Raw genomic sequence first — 22064 nt, forward strand, 5'->3', positions numbered from 1 at the left:
ACGGGCCGCGGGGCAGCGCCGGCGGCCTGCCCAGCTCCTTCCTCCTCCCCTCCGCTGCCCAGCGACCTTCCTCCCGCTGCAAACCGCCTCCTCCGTCGGCGGCAGGTCACGCTGTAGAACCGCAAGGAGAAGCCGGTACACGGCGGAGGGAGGGGGGGGGCCGGCAGCACCTGGCGGGGCGGGGCGCTGCACGGAGGCCACGTCGTAGTTCTGTTTGGAGCCCAGGGCGATACAGTCCCGCCCCTCAGTAGCGTCGCGGAGCCCGCTCGGGGCGTAGCTTCTTCGCTCCTCCCCGGGGCGTTGAGGAGGAGGAGGAGGAGGAGGAGGAGGAGGAGGAGGAGGGTGACTCGGGTGTCCTTCCCCTCCCCGCGGGCTGACCCCGCGCGGGTAGGGAGGGAGGCGGCGCGGCTTCGGAGACGTGCCCGGAGGGATGCGCGCTTAGCGGCAGCCCCGGCCAAGCGCAGGCCCCGCCGGCTGCACCTGGCGCTGGGGGGAAGAAGCGGCCGCGGAGCACCGCGCCCTCCGCCCGGCGACCCACCATGGAGAAGCGAGGGGAGGGCGAGCCGTTCTCCCACCCGCTGGAGCCGGAGCCCGAGGTCGAGCCGCAGCCGGCGCCACCGGGGGAGAAGCGCTTCAGGCTGTGGTATGTGGGCTCGTCCTGCCTGGACAGACGGACCACGCTGCCCATGCTGCCCTGGCTGATGGCTGAGATCCGCCGCCGCGGGCAGCGGCAGGAGCCCGGCGGCGCCTTGGGCAGCGGGGTGCCGGCCCGCGAGGTGCTGCTGCTGCTGGGCTCGCCCACGCTGCGCTGCGTGCCCGCCGGACCCGCCAGCCCCGGCCGCGCCGCCGGCCCCGCGCCCGCCGCCGGCCCCGGCCGCCCCGCCAGCCCCGCGCCCGCCGTCTTCATCTTCGAGCACAAGGCGCAGCACATCGCCCGCTTCATCCACAACAGCCACGACCTCACCTACTTCGCCTACCTGATCAAGGCGCAGCCCGACAACCCCGACTCCCCCATGGCCTGCCACGTCTTCCGGGCCACCGACCCCAACCAGGCGAGTGGCTGTGGGGGCAGAGGGAGGGGTCGCTGCCCGGGATCCCTTTGCCAATCCCCCCCCCCCCATCCCGCTTTGCTTCTCTTATCCCTCGCCTGACGGGACCCCAGGCGCTGCAGCGTAGGGGCTCGATGTGCTCAGACGGGGCTGGGCAGCGCTCTGCACGCTGCGACACCGTAATCCCCCCCGCGAACACGCACCCCCGCGGAGTGGGGCGAGGCAGCCCCGGGCCGGCCGTGCTCGCCGGTCCCTCCCCGGGAGCAGCCGTCCTGGGGTCGCACCTGCGCTGCACCGCGCCGAGCTGCTGTGCTCGGGAGGCTGCAGCGCCCTTGGGGCGCGCAGAAAAGCGGGGGGGGGGGGGCACGGGGGGAACGCAATCCCGCGTGGCCGTGGGGGTGCTGTGCCACCCCTGCCCCGAGCGCACGGCTTGCCCACCCGCCAGGCCGGGGGTACCAGCCTCTGGGAAACGTGAGTGCTCTGGGAGATGCACCCCTCTTCTTCCGCCTCCCCAGGCCCTCTTCTGTGGGGCTGCCTCGTGTCCCACAGCAGCTCTGTGGCAAGCGCACGATTTTCTTCTGCGAGCCGAACGCGGGATTTGTGTTAAATCGCCCTTACGGTGCTGGAATCGGGTCAGCCGGGATGGTTCTCTCAGGGTGTGGAGCCCTGGTGATGTGGGAACTGCTGCTTGTGGCCAGTGGGCCCGGTTTTGCCCACGGGTCATGCTAAGGACACCTGGCCGTGCTGAGGCACACTCAGCGGTGCTGCAAGCAACCCTAGGTTTGGGTGGAGACATTGTTGATAAAGTGCCAACTGGAGAGAAAAAAGACCTAAGAACAGAAAGACTGTTTTTCCTGACTGTAACAGGCTTTGGCTCGTGCATCCAGCGTGCAGCAGACTTCTTTCTCCTCCCAGTTTAGAGTACGTAGGTGATGGCGGTTGCATGAGTGGGTTTGGCCATTGGTTTAGCACAGTGACAGCAAGAGAAAGGCCTGTCAATAAGAATCATTGGGTTGAGTAGGTTAAGACACCTCTGCCTGGGTTTGCACACGCATGTACACAGGAAAAACACAGGATAAGAAATGCTGGAATTCACTGAAACCCCTTAGGTGACTTACTAGTTCTACTGAACATTTGCTTGTATTTCGTTTGGGTTTGTTTTGTTGTGGGTTCTTAGTTGTTTGGGGTTTTTTTTTTTTGTTTTAATTGAAGGTAGGAATATTAAGGAAACAACTGAAAAGTTCTCAGTATGTTAATTTTGATTTGAGCCAACATACTGCCAGAGATCACAACGCCGGAGGGATTTAGATTGCGTACATAGCTGTGGCTTGAGCCATCATCAAAGATAGGACAGGAGGCATCCCAAACAGAGGGAACTGCACTTAACTTGCCACCACCCGTGCTCTGCCAGGGGAATGGAATTCAGGGTGAGGAGAGAACACACAGAAGGAGCATGAAATGGAGGGGAGCGCATCTGGCAAGGGAGGAGCCAAAACATCCTTTTAGAAGTTTGACCATATGGACTGAAGGGAACCAAGGTTCCTGCTGTTGGCAGAAGATGCTGAGTCAAACTGATTTCTGGGTTGAGTCTGCTCTGACACCATGACTTGGTAAGACAACCTCATGCTGTAAGATAGTGCATCCCCATTACTCTTGTGAACATGCAAAACACTACGCACATTTATATTTGGGAGACTGTTTCTGAGTAACCATTTTATCCCTGTGTCTCCCCTTCTTTATTCTTGGAGGAGAATGTCTTTATGTGCATGGAACTGAATTGATGTTGTAAGTTAAGCGGCCTTATTGAAGGAAGTACGGACAAATTCCTTTTTATAAACTCCTGATAGTATAGTTTAAATTTTATCTGGCAGGCTTATTACTTTTTTTTTTAGCCTTGTTATGATTAATAAAGAAGTAAGTCCACATGAGGGTTACTCCATGTGATTTCCAGACAAAGAACTGTAATAATGGTAGTAGGTGCACAGCCAGCAATGTGATTCACAAGTACCTGACTAACAGGCAGGATTTTTAAAGGTATCAAAAGAAAAAGAAGGGGGAATTTTTTTCCCCTCCTGAGTTTTGTTGAGGCTTGGTTGTCTTAAGTCAGTGCAAGTCTGTAGCTGTTGATGTTTGTTTAAGCCTAGTCCTAAACAGATTAGATCAGGCTGCAGGTTGCTAGCTCTGAAAAAGCTTCTTTTGAAGCTCCTGATTGTGTGCTGTAAAGCAGATGATGTTCTTGCACACTTACAGGATCTTCATGTCTGTACCTCTTTCAGGTTGGTTATGTGAGCTTCGTGGTGTTTATTAGCTTAGAAAGTATTTTTCACAGCTGTTATTTTAAGACGACCTCATTTTCTATCTTAGGTCATAGTCACTTCCAGCCGGTGTAAGTTGGCACCGCTACTGAGAGAAGCAATTCTGACCTCTTTGAGCCTCGACCCCCTTGCTCCTTCCTCTTGGATCTGTCCTCATGGCCCCACAAGTCTGTGCAGCTGCTCGGCGAGTGGGATCAGGCAACTGACTGGCGTTAAACTTGCTTCTCCCCCACACCTTTGCCAGATTAGTGCTAAACTGTGTCCCTCATTTGTTTTACTTTGCAACCTTAGTACTGCATATGACAAGACAGGTAGGTTGGAGTCATGAGTTTAGCAACGAGGGGCCAAGAAAAGGAAGGGTGAGAGAGCCTTTTTGGCAGTTACGCTAACTTGAGGCCAGCTGGAGATGACCACAAAGCCCTGGTGTTACCTGTTGTGGTGGCATTAAGTTCAGCTAAGTCACTCTGGAAGGAGGGAAGGGTGTGGGAGATATCGTGTGGCCTTTCACTTAGAAGGCAGCCAGCAGTACTCTTTAACGGTGGATGTAAATTAGGAAAGTGAGAGGATAACAATTGACATCTGAGAGATGAGTGCTTGTGCAGTAATTAGTGTCGTTGAGAAGAAAATTTTGGCTCCCAGCCCTCTGCTTTGTCCACGAGTGGGGTTGTGCCGTGCCTGGGCTGCACGTGCATTCGCTGTGACCGTGACAAGGGCTGTACTCGCAGGAGGAACGCAATGCTTTTTGCCAGTCCCTGCAGATTTCTTCAGCAGATGACCGAGGAAAAGCCAGCCGAGTATGTGCTCTGATAACATCAGCCGGGAAGATAACATCTTTTAATGTTATTTGCTGTGACTCAAGAAGAAAGAGAGTGTGAGGCGGTGTGAAACATCTGCAGGGCTTCGGAAAGCCTGCAAATTGTAGGCAGAGCTGAAAAGTGGGAGCTGGCGGGTCGGCTCCTGTTCTGGAGCAGTGCTTTGGCACAGCGTCAGACCTGGAGCTCAGCTGTCGGTATGGGGCTGGATGATGCAGAGGTGCTTTTATTAGGGGGAGGTCTCTTTTCTTTTGCTTTTTAATCACTTGAGAAAACTTCTGCTCCCGTCCCTATCAGTGGGATGGCTCCAGGAGTTTTTTACTTAGTTCCTGCTGCAGAATTACTACGGCACTTGGGGCTCCTCACGCCTTGTGCAAGCAGCAGCCAGCTGGAGTGGATGAGGGTAGCTCTGCTTTAGTGCTGGCTAGTAGCTTCTTTCTGAGCAGCAGCCAGAGATGTGTTAGTGTTGTACTGCTGTCATTTGAGAACTATCTAGGATGCATGGAGCCAGTCTGTAGACATCAGATGACAGCATTGTCTCATCAGGAACTGGATTTATTTATTTTTTTAAAAAAACCCCCAAAGTTAGAATTTGTAACTAGAGCAGGCAAACCCTTCTCCCAGCCACCAAGAAAAGCCCTTTTGCTTAGTGTTTTCAGGCTCTGCTTCAACACGTTTTTACCATGAAATACTGTTTTTATTCTGTAAACCAGATTTTAATTGTGTGAAACGAATCAGTGCTGTTTGACAATTGCCTCGAGTTCTCTGTTCTCTGGGGGAGAGGTTTATGGTGTCATCTCTTTCTGCACTTTTTTTTTTTAAATTGCTACGCTGATCTAAGCTGCATTTTCTTCTTGAAACAGGAATAAGCCTGTTTTTTGCTGGATTTTTTTTTTTAACCTGAACTGGTATCCTAAATCTAATTATATTATAATTGATTCTTTTTAGTAAAGATAGTTGTCTCCTCCGGTTAAGCAAGAACTTACTTGGTGGATTTTATATTACTTTTTGAAAGATTATAAACCATGATCCAAATATATTTTCATGGGGTTTCAAAACTAATCCAAGCTGACTGTGAAAGAAACATATTCTGGGGCACGGATCTCACAGAATCACAGACTGGTCAGGGTTAGCAGGGACCACTGGAGATCACATAGCCCAACCCCCATACCAGAGCAGGATCACCTAGAGCAGGCTGCACAGGACAGCATCCAGGTGGGTTCTGGAGACTCCACAACCCTTCTGGGCAGCGTGTTCAGTGCTTTGTCACTGCCACAGTAAAGAAGCTCCTCCTCATGTTTAGGTGGAACTTCCTATGTTCAGGTTTATGCCTACTGCCCTTTGTCCCGTCCCTGGGCCCCTCAGTAGGGTTTCTCTCTTGTGCGTATAATCTGTAGCTGCAGCCTTGTGCTGTAACCACATGTTGTGGGGACTGGCCTGTCTCAAGGTGAAGCGCAAATAATGGAGCGTTTTGGTGGCAAAGCAAAGCTGTGATAAGAACCGGAGAGGCGGAGGGTCCAAGATGAGAGCCTGAGGCCGCCTGCCTGCAACCCGGATCCCCGCGCTGTCAGCGCTGCGTAGGCCGTAAGTCAAAACACATTTGTTTCCAGGAGCGTGTTAGTTGTCTGTTAGATCATGTATTGCAGCAAGGCAAGGCCCTAAGAGAGTTCATTCTGAAAACAGGGCATCGGTACCAAGTCCTTCATTTTAACTGGTCAAGGGAGGCTTTTGTGCTGCACTAGTAGCATGTTCTGTAGGGCTTTGTGCTGAAGAAGGTAATTTAGAAATGCTTGAAGATGAAAGTTCATAAACTTCCAATTTCTCCTGCGCTTGCATTTTTTGTGGCACAAGGAGCAATGTCTCAGTGGTAGGAGATTCTCGGCATTTGAAGTACCTGCGTACAGTGTTTGTTGTAGTTGGTGTTAGAGCAGTGCACGGGTTGAATCACCTGACAGGCTGTGTTTTGCCATGGGTACAACAGACAGGATAAAAAAGGTGGGCTCTGGGATTGAAGGACTCTGCAAGAAACAGGAGAGATGCAGTGTTTGGTTGCTAGATCAACTTGAGTGCATTTTGATTGCAGAGAAAAGAGGTAACGCTGCTTTCCATGAGGAAGAAATGATGTCCCAGTTTTATCAAGAAAACAAGTCTTAGAGAAACCAAAAGAAAATATTCTCCAAGTTTACGTGGGCCAGAATTTCATTCATGGGGTGAGAAACTGAAAAGCGATGACCCAAAACAAAGCGGAGATGCTGGAGACATTCATTGCAATGAATGCAGAATTGTTTGGTGAGCAGCCTCGTTATCTCCAGCCTACAGCATCATATGAAAAGTCTTGCCCCCTTTTTTTTTGGGGGGGTGTGTGGTTTTATTTGTTTTGTTTGTTTAAACGGTGTCTAACTTAAAATTTGGGAAGTGGAACTGTAAGTTGAGAGCTTAGAGTTTTATTTTTGTTTTCCTTTAATGATAGATGCAACACTTTTTTTTCTGAAAATGAGATCACTTCTCATTTTAGGCTTGTACAGGTATCTCTTTGAGTTCCAGTTTTGAACATCTTGTTCATGATAGTTTTCTGCCACCTCTCAAACAGAAAAAATTGTAAAAGCATCAATCTTAACTGTTTCTAAGTACTGCTACGTAGCCTCTTTTATCCCTAATTAATGTTCAGGAGAGGAAAGAGGGAATGGTTTCGAATGCTTTCATATGTGTAGAAAAATACTAACTCATTTTTCCTTTTGCAGTTCCTGAAAACCACCCTGTAACTTGGGCAGTAGAAGTGGAGGACTGTATTTTCAGAAAGGCAAAATGAAATAGAGGATGATAAATATATGAAATCGTGTGAGCTTGCTGAGAGTGCTGTAGGTAATATGGTGACCAGATATTGAGGCTATTTTATTTAAAGGAGCTTGTGTGCAACTGTGTACAACAAATTAAGGCTCCTCTTCTGTCTTTTTTTTTTTCTGTGGGGGGTTTTGGTCCTGTTTTTCAACTGTAGAGGCAGTTCTTTTTAAAAATGATTAAATGAAGTAAATAGAAAACTGACTAGCCAGAAGTTTTGGGTAGCTTACGTGTGTCTTGGCAATGGGGAGAGTCTGATTTTTATTTTTTTTTTTTCTTTAGGGATGGTAAAAACCTCCGAGCAAAATGCTGGAAGTCAGTTTTTATAAGAATGAATGATAAAAAAAAAATACGATTTGTGAATGGTCATTGCAGAATAGTAGCGTGTCTTACTCCTACCCATCTCTACTCTTTGCTACAGTTTGATGTAGCACTTATTTGTAGCACAGCTTGTGTGTCTCCCATCCATCTTCTCCGTTTGCCTGGAACTCCCTGAGCATCCTGAGTTTCTCTGAGGTCAAATGATGAATTTTGGAGGCTGATCACGGAGATTGCTGTCTAGGCTGTAGGTAATGCAGAATTTTCAGTAGCATTGGCACGGTCCCCTCATGGCACCAGCTGTCTGTCCTCTGTCACCTGGCTTTGTTTCCTTTGTGGTTTCAGATAGTTTCAAGTTCAGAGACAAGAGAAAAAAAGAAAAGATTTTATTTCCGTGTGGTTTTTATAATTTCTTCCACATGTGGATTGTGGCACCACCTACCTCCACATTCCAAGGTGTCTTTAGAGACCTCAAGGAGATGACTGGGCAAGAAGAGCAGACGTGCTGGAAGTTTTGCATAGGTCATTAAATATTGTGGTGTTTGAGGGAATGCAAACTTAAGGTAGCAAAGTGAATTAATTCGTAAACAGGATCTGTGCTTTTCTGTTCTGTGTAGGCAGTAATGGAATATTAATCACCTTACGTTCTGACACAAATGGGTAGGTCAGGGCTGTATGGAAGGACGTGGGTTCCAAAATAAATTAGAGCATCGCTAATGGAGGGTGGTGACTGATAATGTTGTGAATGATTATATCTGCCCTGAAGAGGTCTTCCAAGTGTTAAAAGACAATAATGAACATCAGAGGCTAGAGTGAAAGCACCAGGTACAAACATACTGACTCCAGTGGTGCATGAAGTACCTGACCTCCAGTTTGTGTGATGTGTTTTGGGTACCAAAGAACATGCATCAGTTTTGGATATGCATGTGTTTATCCATGAACATGGTTTGGTTTTGTGGGTTTCTTGTTTGGTTTTTTTAATGAACACGCCTGGAAAGGTGTGTTGATTAGGTGACAGTGAGGTGGGCAAAATAAATATCCTTGGCAGCCTCTGTAGATCTGATAATTCAGTTTTCCTCTCAGTGTTGGTCAGAGGTGAACCTGTGTGTGTGTTGCAGGGCATTAGTTCTACTAGTTTAATTTGGACTACAGGGAAAAGGGCATAAAAATACCAAACAAGCAAACCAAACCATGTGCCTTCACCCCAAAGAGCTTGTTGCAGCCCATATTAACTTTATAAAAGTTAACTATATATCTTGAAAAATCCTGTCAGTCTTCAAGTACAGTCGTACTTTATGAGCACAAAACCACCCATCATCTGAAGCTCTGCTCCCTCGCCTCTGCCTGTCCCTAGCACTTGAAATGAACGGTATCATGTCCCGCTGTTCCAAGGGAAGCCTGCTTAAAGCTATCCCTCTCCTAAGTGAAACCAGCTGCTTAGTTCTCCCCCTCCCTGCTGCAGGGAATTAGGGCTTCCAATGAGAAGTTAATTACTTGGTCCCCTTCTGGGAAGGATGGTGCTGCTGAGATTTCTGCCACTTCCCGAGCAGACCCTGTCTGTGCAAAAAAAATTAATAACCATGGTGGTGATGGGGCTTCTAGGTATCATTTAATCTTCCCAAGGTGAAATGTTGTGGTTTGGCTTCAGCTGCAGTGTTTCAACATGGCTTTCCTCTCTTTTTACATGGTTTTAGTTCCTTAAGTGAACAAAAACCTGGGATGTATGCTTCAAGGGCTGTCATAGCATGAAGACTGTTCAAGGAAGAGTAGACGACCCCTACTAAGTGTGTGTATAACATGTCTTAAAATTCTATTTTTCTATTCAAAGCCTCTGAAAAATGTTACGAGCTAATACCCAGTATCTGAGATGCATCACAATTCCCCTCAGTTTGGATCATTTACAAGAGAGGCAGAGCATTTCAGCTGAAGCACTGCAAAAAAGAAAAACTATATACATATAAATATATATATATTTTTTAAAATGGCCTCCATTTAGAAACTCTGCTTAGTGATTTGGAGGAGTTGTATCTACTAAACCACATTTCCTGACTAAGTTAATCATAATAGTGAGTTGTCTTCATCTCTGCTCAACTCTGCTTGCTTTCTCACGGAATCCGTCATTTCCTTTTTTATAATTGTATCTTTTCAGAATTAGGCTTTAAGAAATTACCTCCTCTGGAAACTTGGAAGGGAAATACGATTTTTTTTTTTTTCTTGCTCTGCAACCACTGAAGATAAGTAAGATTTTACAGTACCGGGTGCGTGGCACTTTTCTGAAGGATTAAACCAATTTAAAATGCAAACATGAGAAATCTCCTTATTCAAAGCCTGTGTGAAAGACTCCCCTCTCTGCTCTGTCCTGGTCAGGCCCCACCTGGAGTATTGTGTCCAGTTCTGGGCTTCCTGGTATAAAAAAGACAGGGGTCTCCTTGAGAGAGTCCAGAGAAGGGCTACGGAGATGATTAAGGGCCTGGAACATCTCCCGTATGAGGAAAGGCTGAGTGAGCTGGGACTGTTCAGCCTTGAGAAAAGAAGACTAAGGGGGGACCTAATTAATATTTATAAATATCTTAAGTATGGGATGCAGGGGGAATTGGCCAGCCCCTTTTCAGTGTTCTGTGGTGACAGGACAAGGGGCAATGGCTGCAAATTGGAGCACAGCAAGTTCCGCACCAACATGCGGAAGAACTTTTACACAGTGAGGGTGACAGAGCCCTGGGACAGGCTGCCCAGGGAGGTGGTGGAGTCTCCATCTCTGGAGATATTCAAGACTCGTCTGGATGCCTATCTGTGCTAGATGAGCTAGGGAGCTGCTTTGGCAGGGGGGTTGGACCTGATGATCTCTCAAGGTCCCTTCCAACCCCTACGATTCTGTGACTCTGTGGAAGCTACTAGATAAGATAAAACCAATGCCATACAAGTATGGCTTCTTCCTGACTACCATCTCTGGCTCTGTGGTTTTCCCCTTCCCATTTCAACTTTAAATAAAGCCTCTTTCAATCACACAGCTCACCCTTGTACGGTGATGAACCTTAACCAAGCAGCTTGCTCCATTAAAATGGTTGGGGTTATGCTTTATTTCCTTAGGTCTCTTGGCAAGAGCATGTAGATCTGTGCAGTGCTATTTAGAGATCCTTGATGCCTTGACAAACATGTTGTAGGAAGTCAGAATCTTACCCTCTGGGGCACGGCAATGCCTGCCTTCCAGATTGTTCACGATTCTGTTTTTCCTAGCAAGATTAATAAATATTTATTTTTTTAGGACACTGATGTTAAATATATTTCTTGTGCTCTGTGACGCCAGCGTGGGTTTCCTGTTATGTTCATTAAAAAAAAAAAAAGGCCATGTCCCAGGAACTCTGGGGAGTAGTCAGTAGTCTGCGGATTCTTGACTATTTCTGAAGTAGAGTAAATATTCAGGAGCAGAGCAGCAACTCAGGCTGAGGCATGCAATGTGAACTCATTGAAATATCTCTTTTTATATACCTTCTCATCGTTTGTTTCTTGCTTTGGCCTGATTATTCCTAACAACTTGATCTGGAGTCATGGCAGGATTTCTAAACAAAAACAGAAGCGGGGAAGTGTATATTTAACAGAGCTGTATTTGCCCCGGAGGAACCAGTTGCTTTTTTTATGATTGTTGGAAGCATAAGAAACAAAGTGGGACATGAGCTGCAGCTAAACCCAGCGTTGAAAGAATCATAGAATGGTATGAGTTGGAAGGGACCCCAAGGATCACAGAGTTCCAACCCCCCTGCCACAGGCAGGGACAACCAACCTCCAGGCCTGGATCTACACAAGCTTGCCCAGGGCCCAATCCAACCCGTCCTTGAAGACCTCCAGGGATGGGGCATCCACCACCTCTCTGGGCAGCCTGTTCCAGCACTTCACCACTCTCTCTGTAAAAAAGCTCCCCCCTAATATCCAATTTTAACCTTCCTTCCTTTAGCTTCAATCCATTCCCCCTTGTCCTGCCATTGTCTACCCTTTTAAAATTTTGATCCCCCTCCTGCTTCTCTGCTCCCTTGAGCTACTGGAAGGCTGCAATGAGGTCCCCCCACAGCCTTCTCTTCTCCAGGCTGAACAAGCCCAGCTCCCTCAGCCTCTCTTTGTAGGTGAGGTGCTCCAGCCCTCTAATCATCTTTGTGGCCTCCTCTGAACCCTCTCCAACAGTTCAACCTCTTTCTTGTATTGGGGTCCCCACGTCTGGACACAGGACTCCAGATGGGGCCTCACGAGGGCAGAGTAGAGAGCTGATGTGTGACCTTTAGGTTGATGTCCACAGTGGACCACAGGACACATGCAAAACACTCTGATCCCTGCCCGCCCCACGCTCTGTCATAGCATGCAAAAAGGTTCAGATCCTGAGGACCTGATAGGAGAGCTTTTTATGGGGAATACTGCTTTTCCTGCAATGTTTGATTTCGGCTTGTGTGCAAGACTTTGTTTTTTTTTTTTTTTAATAGAGAAAGGTTTTAAACAAATATCCCTTTTGTAGAAAATACTTCTGGCCTGGCTTTGTGGTCATATTCAATGAGAACCCCTTAATTTTCTGTGCAGCAGTACGGCAAGCTTGAGCTGTACAAAACAGCTTGTAAAGAGGATCTACTTTTTTTTGTAAACTATATTATAAATAGAGGCAAGATGTTGGCTACTCTTCAGTAGCACTTCTTTGGGCAAACCTTGCCAAAACGGAAAAAATCAAGTGGGCCTTTCAAGTAAGAGCAGCACATCATATTTTTTATCTGAATTATTCATGAAGAAATGCACACAGATTATCCATGGTGTATGTGTGCATGTATTCAGAGTTAGCCTTGAGGAATCTTGCTGACCTAAACCATGGGAGCAGAGTTGGGAGCAAGGCAACATGATTAAAGCCAGCTCCAAAGGAGTGGGTTTACATCCTGGCACTGTGCCTTGGATTCCCTGTCTCCTTAGCCCTCGAGGGGACTAAAAATAATATCTGCAGTTTAGCAGGGTGGTGTGAAGTTTACAAAATTAAGTTTCCTTCATAGTGACCTTCTGTCTGCAAAATCACCACAGAAGAAGGAAATGTAAAAAATTTATATAGAACACATCGATTGATCTGTATCAATGTGGGGTTGTTGGGTTTTTTGTTGAGTTTTTGCTTTTTCTTTTTGCTTTACTCAGTATGCAGGTTGTCCTTAAAATATACAGCATCACGGTTAGGAGTGTGAGAAACGTGGACACCAGCCCAGATACTAGATTAATGAGCTTGCTGTTTCTTTGTGTAACCAAATGTTTTGTTTCTGTGTGTTCACCAACTGTTCTGCACTTCATCTGTTTTACTTAAGTGTCATCTTCGCTAGTTGTTACTGCTGTGCAAGAATTTGAAAAGGAACTTTAGGTTAAAACTTCGGCAATCCTTTTAAACAATACCACCAACAGTAAACTGAACAAAGCTCTACCTATAATGACATCATATTTCTTATGAGAGTCTAAATTTTTCAGATTTGACAACCTATTTTGGTATGCTTCTGCTCTGATTTCTCACATGACCACAGTAAAAGTGGCAGATTTTGAGAAAACAATTAACACTTGATTTCTGCAACACAACACAGCAAATGCTTCAGCTGAATTATGTTACTTCTGGAAACGTCAGCCAGCCTCAGGCAAGCCAGAAATGTATAAGTACTTGTTTATTACCTCTCAGATAATACATCACTTTCTAAACTGGAATATCATCAGCACAATAGGAAAGCCTAACTTGAAGTTTCAGTCTGCTACTTTTCTTCAACGTGGCAGTGCTAATTTGTTTGCCAACCCAGCCTATAACATTTGATGATTTTTAGCTGCCTCGCTATTAGGCCTTGCAATTCTACTGTTAGATACTTTTGCACATAGTATACCACCACCTGAAAAACATTTGTAGAGTTCCCCTGGCTTTCTCCCTCACTTTGCAGATTTTAAAATTCTTGTTGTAGCTCTGTGGGAAGCTCAAAACAATTCTGTGGAGTCCCACAGGTTGTTGGCATCCTTGTAGAAACATAGCACCCAGCCCGTGTATGCCTACACAGGCATGTATGTAAATAGTTAACACCAAATCAGATGGTAAAACACTAATAAAGTGCTCAACTCTGCTATAAATTTTAGCATGTTATATAAAACATGCCCTCATCTGTATTGAGTTTTTGAGTGGTATTACTGGTTTCGAGTCATACCAGGTAGGTCGCTGTGGTTAAACTAAGGATCACCTTAGATTCTGCACAGAAAATTCAAGCTTTACTTCCTTGTGATATTGTTCTTTCTGTCAGTTATCAAGTACTCAAGTCCATTACTGCTGGAACATGAAGCAAAATGCCTCCTTCCAACCCTGTACCGGGCCCGTTTGTTGGGGATAAAGCGTAGGCTTCATGGTGTCCTGTTACAGAGGTCAATTAATGCAGCTGAGCGGCCTGCTGCCACGTGGGCTGCCCAGCCACGTTACAGAGAGCGGTGTCCATAAATTGTAATGGATCGCTGCTCCTGGAAGGGCTCTTGTTATGTACCCGCAAGAGCCCTGCGTGAAGCTGTGTAGGGTCTGCTTTGTGCTTTCATCATGGGCTTAATTGCTTTGGGGTTATTTTCTGAGGCCTGTTCAATCAACGGCGTCGCTCCCTGTCCCGAGAGCCCTGTTCTTAAATAGGAACCAAGTCACACAAGTCGTTTCAACGCCCAAATTGCACAGCCCTTTCCTTACAGGATCACCATCTGCTAGAAGGTTGTACGGCTTTACTGGTCTGAAGAGCACTTTGGTTTTTATACTGCTTTAAGTGTCACCCTACCATCAACTATAGTGCACTCTTGCTATTACTGTGTCATAAAAATAATAGCCATGAAGTTTCTTGTTTCTACTAGTGCTATTCCCATTAAAATGTCACAGTATCTTTCAGCTCAATTGAATAAGCAGGTGGATAAGGACGTGACAGGTTTCTAATTCAGATTCAGTGCGTGGCCCTGCTGTCATTTGGAGCCCGGCAGAGGCCTAAGAAAACATCATTTTTGTTGGCACACAGATTTGCCAGCCTTGTTTGCTGTACATACCAGGAGCATTCATGCAAGGGAATGCATTTCTTAAAAGGGACATTTTGTCTAGTTGATGACAGTGAATGACTGCGATGGTGTTGGGGCTGGGAACAGCGACGTGAATACAGTGGAGAACGGTACAGAAATCAGAGCTGCCCAGAAACTAGTAAGGAGCACGCATTGCTGCAGGATCCCTTGCTGCTTGTCACCAGTTGCACTGGGTTTCAAATTTGCAGGCTTTTCCAGTCTCTTTACCATATGCATAGAGAAGACTACCACTTATTATTTCTCATGTCGTATCTCTTGCTCTTCCATTTTTCTCAGCTTCTTGAAATTGTCCTGATTCGGGATTAAAATCTATTTTCTGCAGGAGTTCTCTGTATTGCATGCAGTGCTGTTAATTGTGAAAAGCCATGATTCTGACCATGGGGGGGTGGGGTGGGAAGATAATAGTCTCTTTTACCCCCACTGCCCACTGTCTGCAATAAGCCTGCTGGCCCCAAATTAAAACTTGTAAGAAAAAAAGACATTAATTCTCTAGATTGCATGTTGCCACAAGCTCAGTTTTTCAGATACAGCTATCAGTATTTTAAAAAATTTAACTTTATTCCTTTTACATTGATAGTTCTGAGTTTCATATTTTAGAAATATCACTAAGACTAGCTCCTATGTCTCTTTTTTACCCCAGTAATATTTTTTTTTTGTGTATGTTCTGTTAACAGCTGTTTATTAGATAAAAACTTGAATAGAAAATTCTAATATTGTGTTATTTTGCGTTAAAAGTCTGTTTTCACTTTCATGTCCTTTTTAAAACACACGACCTGGCACGTTTATTTTTAAAGTCAAGACTGCATATGGCCAATGGGAAGTGAAAGTTAGCTTCCTCAGTGATCAGGGCAGTCATACAATGTTTCAGAAAGAAGGTATAACTAATAAAATAACCCAAATAAACAAAAAACCCAACCCCTTCTACAGATGGGAAGGATGCTGCGCTGTGTGGTGAAAGGGCTTAATATTAGCAAAGTAACTCTTGGAGCATAACATGAAGAGCTGAGTCATTTATAGCCTGTACTGAGACAAATTGCTGCTGAAGGATGCTTGTTACTGCACGGCTGCTGCTGCTGCAGCTGGTAGATTGCCTGGTTAAGAGCAAAGTAAACGTGAGCCCGGTTAAGGACTGCCGTGTAAAGTACACTCCAGATAAGCGTGCTTTAATCTCTGGAACATTTAATTGGTTCAGCAGCGTTTTCTAGTGCCTGAAGTTTTCAAATGTGCAAACATGTGTATGGCATTGATATAATCACCAAGTTCTAGTTTATTTTTCTGCATGAATCCACTAGGAGTAGTAGCAGAGGACACTTTCTGGTTTACTGCTGATGCAGGTATAGTTCATATATCAAATTATAAAGTTAATATCTGTCCTTGAAAGTGTCCTGACTTATCTGCGTTTTAGTGTAGTACAAGGCGGCTGCTGTAGGTTGCTGTGCTGATCTTCTATGTATTTTGAACATGTTTAATATGAGCTTCAGAATATGTTTTCCCTGCAACTGTGTAAAAGCAATCCTTTCAGAAATTTATATTCAGTTTGTGGTCTTTGAAGGCTGCAATTGGAAGATTGTTTTCACAGATTAGTTTCTGAAAATTATTATTTTTAAAGCATGGTTTAACTCCCTGTGATAGACATTCTGGTAGCTATCAATCAAACTTTTTCTGAGATAAGATGCTGCTTGAAGTTTGATTTGAATACGGCTCTACCTTCCTCAATAAAGCCTTTGCCTCCCAGGTCCCAAATCTTTTTTTGAGCAAGGAGGCTTAAAGCTGAGCATCGAGAATGACTTGCAAGCCCCTGACCCAGTGAGGGTGAGAAGGTAGAGTTTAAGAAGTCCTCGTTTCTTTCACTGATCTTAAAGAAGATGGTAAGTTCACAGGGACTGGAAATTGTGTATCATAAAATTTCAGAGCACTGTTTCCGAAATGGTAGGGCAGTGTAGGTTAAAGTTCAAGGGAAAAGAGGGAGTAATTCTCCTTCTCCATTAGGGAATTGTAAGACTTCTGGGGGAGGGCTTGTGGTCTGCTGCAGAAACGATTAATGGCAGCTTGGAGAAAAGGAACACTTCTAGTGTTCTGCGTGATAGTCCAGGTCCTGAGTGACTGATTAAATACACTAACCAGTGACTCTGACAACTTTACAGGCTAAATAACTAAATCCTCCTTGTGTGCTATACCCTCCATTAGCCATGTAGCCTCTTGTCTCCTTTCCTTTTGGTGCTAGTTTTCCTCTTGGCTCTATTTCTTAAGCCATCTCAGATAGTAGTTGAGCAGAAGGGTTGAATGTCGTGGTTATTCCTTTGTTTCTCTGCTTTACTGAAACCTGCAGAACTTGAATATAGTAACGTGAAGGAAAGAAAAACCCAATCTCTTGCCCGGGTGACCAGGGAGCTCAGAGTGCTACAACAGCTCTTCATCACCCGTTTTATCCAGTTGCTTCTTTCCATCAGCCTGGATGGTTTCAGTCTGTAGCAGCAGCATATAGGACAGCGTATATCAGTGCATTCCTCTTGCTCCAGCCCACGGAGTATAAGCTAACAGATGGCACCAGCTAAGGAAAGAGAAGATAGTAACTACTAAAAAAAAAGAAAATCACATGTTTTAAGGGTGCTGTTGCATGAAAATGTGTTTGAATTGCTCACGCGTGGCAATTCCATTCATAAAAGGAAGTGTTATTTCTCTCTGCCTCTGTGGGGTGGGTTGGGGTCTTTTTTGTACATTGGAAATAAATTTATCTAATTAGACTAGATACAATCTTGTAGAGGTGAATAAATTTTAAAGCCAAGGACTGATTACGTGGGCTTGTGTGACTTGATGTGCAGAATACTTATTAGGACTATAAAAAAAATCAGGTATCTTCAAGAACAGATTGAGTCGCTGGCAGTGTTTAATAGTCCAGATTAGTGAAAATGCCTCTTCCAAGTCTTTGGGGAGCTCTAATGCTTGTGTATTTCTCCAGCTTTTCTCTGAAGGATGATTTTTGCCTCAGCAAAATTTCCCTGCAGCTTCTACCGTTGTGAACATTTTCTCAAGCTTAAGTGACTTTCACTTTGCTGTTTCCGCTTCTGAATGTCTCACATTTGTGTATGAGAATTGCCTCAGTCCCTGTGCACCCCAGGGATTCCCCAGCACAGTGGTACAAAGCAGGGAACATCCATGCCTCACAAAAAAAACCAAAACCCTGTACACGGGAACATTTAAGTATCATAAAGTTATTTGGATGTGATCAAGGATAACTGAATTTTTCTAGCAGGTTCTGCAGTTTCATGTAAGGAATCTGTGAATATGGTACTGATGGCTGCTTTGAACACCACAAGTCTTGAGTCAACAAATGTCAGCCTTCTGTTCGTGGGACTGATCTTCTAAAATCCCCAGTTCTTTATATATTATGTCACAGAATCATAGGGGCTGGAAGGGACCTCAGGTCCAACCTCAGGTCCAACCCCCATGTCAATAAGTTCCTTTGCTGTAATCCTTTCCTTCTCCATCCCTTGCTGAGAAAATGCAGCGGGATCATAGGGATAATTTCTGACAAAATACCTTACTTCATGTTATTTCCCAGCTTGCAAATCAACCTTCCTCTATGACCTTGCAGTCATGTTGCCTTCTTGTGAGTGGCAGTTCCTGGTTGAACTCTGGGCACGATTGCCTGGTGTTACAGCTGGGCTGGCACAAAGGCACCAGATACTGCACAGAACGACATTATTCTGCTAATATCTATAGGCTTAAATGCTTAGAAGTGATGATTCTTTCCAAGTTTATTTCAAAGGTCTTTCAGGGCTTCTTGGACAAGTCTAGCAGACTTCAGAGAGTTGGCTCACATGTATGAATTTTCCAGAAATTGGCTGCAAGCCCAAAATTTGACTGGGAAGGTTAATCTGAAGAGCACCATAGTTATGGCTTGTTTCCACATCCACTGAAGGGTTTTTCTACTCTTTTTTTCCCAAAAAACCTTTTCAAATGTTCTTTTACTTATTTAAGTGCTTTGAAATGTACTTTAATAGAAACGTATCTAGGATGCCACCTATCCTCTTCCTGCAGGCCTACTTCACTTGATTATTAAGTATCAGCTTTAGAATATTTTACAATTATTTAAAAATAAGCTGTAACTTTGTTTGTCACAGACTCAAGAACCAGCTATTGCATCTTTTTTCCCAAATACTGTTTTGTTAGTAAATCGCAGTTGAATGTGACAAGCTGATATGATGGGATCTATTGGATCTGTTGGAAAAAGCAGTTTTATTAGATGTATGCCATAGACATTAACAGTGAGGGTACTGGTCATTCACAAAGTCCCTTTTCTGATTGCAGCAGCACTTGTAGGTGGCAGAAAAACGGATGCAGAAGATAACCTGGTGATATTTTCTTGTGTACATATTTTCACTAAATTTTACAAATATTTCATATTACACATTAATGGCCTTATTAACTGTTTCAAAGGGGTTTCTGAGCTACTTATCACTGTAGTATCTGAATGTTTTACAAAAGCATTATTAAATTTATTGACAGATTTGTGAGAGAACAGAAGGGGTTGTTTAAATTGGGGGAGGAGGGGACAGAATTACAGAATCATTAAGGTTGGAATAGACCTCCAAGATCATCTAGTCCAACCATCCCCCTACCACCTATATTACTAACTAAACCATGTCCCTCAGTGCCTCATTCAATCTTTCCTTGAATGCCCCAAGGGACGGTGACTTCACCACCTCCCTGTGAAACCCGTTCCAATGCCCAACCACTCTTTCTAAGAAGAAATTTCTCCCAATTTTGAACTAGAACCTCCCTTGGCACAACTTGCAGCCATTCCCTCTTGTCTAATTGCTGCTTATCTGTGAGAAGAGGCTGACCCCCAGCTCACCACAACCTCCTTTCAGGTAGTTGCAGAGGGCAATAAGGTCCAGGACCAAAGAGCAGGACTGGACACTTTGCCAGGTGTTGAACTTCATCCCATTGGCCTCTACCCATTGATTCAACCTATCCAGGTCCCTCTGGAGGGCCTTCCTACCCTCGGGCAGATCGACACTTCCCCCTATACTTGGTGTCATCTGCAAGCAGTAAAGAAATGACAGAAGGGATTTTTAACTGACTAGAAATAGAAAATATCTATAACACAAACTCTGAATTTAGGGTGTTGAGGAGCTGTCTTGTCAAAGCAGTCGATACATCCAGACCTCACAGAGGCTCCTGTATCTTCCCAGCCTTTCAGCTCATCAGACTTTAAATAAGTCACTGGACAGTGGTTGAGAAACACACCACTAGTTGGGCACTTAAGCCAAGTTTAAGCATTTTTTGCTTATTGCCATGGGAGACAGCAGTGGTAGTAGCCAACTGTCAGTCTGCTTCACCGAGGTGTATCTTCTGTAGCTACAAAGTCATCTCTGCTTCCTGGTTCTTAGGCTGTCTACGACAAACTTGCTTGTAAAGAGAGCAAGTAGACTTTCTTCCACTGGAGTCCTGGTTCTTTCTGAGGTCTCCTCCATTTTTGGATGTGTATGAGCTGGGAATCTTGCAGACCAAAAAAACCCAAGCATCAGTCTCACCCCACCGATGGCAATTGTAGTGTGTGTACATGAAGTTCAGAACAGTTGTGCAATCACTGCCGTGTCGTGAATGTTGACTTTGTAAGCTGGGTGGTTATACAGCATTTTTGCATGCATCACCAGCCTTTCAGAAAAAGCCAAAGAGGAAAAAAAAGCTTCATAAAAGAAAACCCACAAAAACTGTAAAAATCCTCACAATATCCACAGTGCTCTTTTGAGATAATTGGTTCACTGATGGCAATGGAAGATTCTCATTGCCTTGTTGCTAATGAAGGGGGGGGGGGGGGGGGGGGGGAAGAGGAAAGAAAAAAAAAAAAAGGACATTATTAATTTTCCCCAGACGTTTACTGAGAGAAAACATGTCAGATACCAGAGTGAGAATTATAATAGGTACTAAATTCTGTGTTATGCTTCCAGCTCATCTTTGCCTAATCCCATTGCTTTGCCACCACAGCTCCTTCCCAGTTTGCTGGCTGCTGCTGCTGCACTCATCTGCGCTCAGTGAGACTCTGAATCTTGGGTCTTTTTCTGAGCTCTCTGGTTTTGTCAGTCTTTGTATTAGCAGCCCCTGCTCTGACACAGATCTCTCCTGTTTGCTTTTACCTCATTCCTTCTGTCATGTTTGGCTGCAGTCCCAAGCTTCAGTATTCTTTCTTCTCTCATTCCTTTCTGGTCCTCAACTTTCTTTCTTTCTTTCCCCTCCCTAGCTTGTTATCCAGGCTCAGTCTTTCCTTCCTGCTCTCAAATTTGTGGACCCGAGTGTATTGCCTATCCACTGTGAGCTGTATTTGCAGGCAGAAATAGCTAAAGGTTGGATGAAAGTATTGTCAGGGTCTGGTAGGCATCCAGGGAATGTGACTGCTCATATGTATTTATTATGGAACACCTGTTAGCCAACAATTTTGCAAAGATTTATAATTTGGATAGATTTTGGTTGAGACATGAACTGCAAATTACACACAAAGATCAAACTGGAGAGTTCACATGTTGAAATGCCTTTGAAGAGTTACTTGTGCTGATGATTATTTTTGGGGTTTTTTTTTTTGTCAACAGGAGTCAAAACCTAAGCAAAAGTTTTAATTTTTCTCTTAGCAACAACTGAACTTCTTTGCAGATGTCAGACCAGAAAGCTTGGCAAAGTTGTGATCTAAAAACAGATCTTTGTAATGTGAATAGCTACTACTGTGGAGGGGCAGTGATTTTAAACTAGCAGGGTAAGCTTAGATTAGATGTTAGGAAGATGATCTTCACTATGAAGGCGGTGAGACACTGGAACAGGTTGCCCAGAGAGGTGGTGGAGGCCCCATCCCTGGAGACATTCAAGGTCAGGTTTGATGGAGCTCTGAGCAACCAGATCTAGTTAAAGGTCTCCCTGTTTACTGCAGAGGAGTTGGACTAGATGGCCGTTAACGGTCCCTTCCAACCTAACGTGTTCCATGATTCTATTCTATGATCCTATGAACTATTGCCTGACCTGAAAATCTTTTAATCCCAGGAGACAGATGCCGTTCTTATTTTAAAACTGCTGATTTGGGAAAAACAATTCAAGGGGATGCTCTTCCATAGGGGAATGGGCATTATTTTAAATTGTTGAATATACAGATTTTCTGGGGTAGGGGTGTCTCTTTCTGAAGAAATTTTCAGCGGAGAAGTGATGCAAATTTTACCAAAAAATGTTGGGGGCAGGGTGGTGGGGGAAAAGGGAAGGAATGAAGCTGAAAGTCTGAAAGTGTTATGAATTAATTCAATCTCAGATATGTGTAAATGAGCAATTATGTATGTTTAAAACAGATTTAGAATTAACATAATGAACATTTCCATTTTGTGCCTGAGGTTATAATAGAAGATACAATTTTTTGAGAGGGATTAGGAGAAATTAAAGCCCTACTGGTTACTGCGATTATCACTTTGATCTTTAGACAAGGTTTTCCATCTCTTAACGACAAACTTGTTCTGATGCTCGTTAGTAAAAGTCCCCATCTTTCTTTGGCTGGTGCTTACAGGTCTGTATTATAGAATGATCATAGAATCACAGAATCGTAGGGGTTGGAAGGGACCTCCAGAGATCATCAGGTCCAACCCCCCTGCCAAAGCAGGTTCCCTAGGACATATTGCACA

At 44.8% G+C, this 22064-nt stretch overlaps 1 protein-coding gene across 2 annotated transcripts in view; it reads left to right on the plus strand.

Moving 5' to 3' along the window:
* Positions 1-539: 539 nt before the first annotated feature.
* Positions 540-22064, plus strand: part of TBC1D4 (TBC1 domain family member 4) — a gene marked incomplete at its 5' end in the record, with an annotated part of 114376 nt that continues 92851 nt past the window's right edge. For both annotated transcript variants that reach the window (XM_084268018.1, XM_084268019.1), the window contains one exon: positions 540-1052. In XM_084268018.1, coding sequence (XP_084124144.1) covers positions 540-1052 — 513 coding nt within the window. The remainder of the gene's footprint in view (positions 1053-22064) is intronic.

Source organism: Gallinula chloropus (assembly GCF_964237585.1).
Source record: "Gallinula chloropus genome assembly, chromosome: 1".
NCBI classification, from domain to species: Eukaryota; Metazoa; Chordata; class Aves; order Gruiformes; family Rallidae; genus Gallinula; species Gallinula chloropus.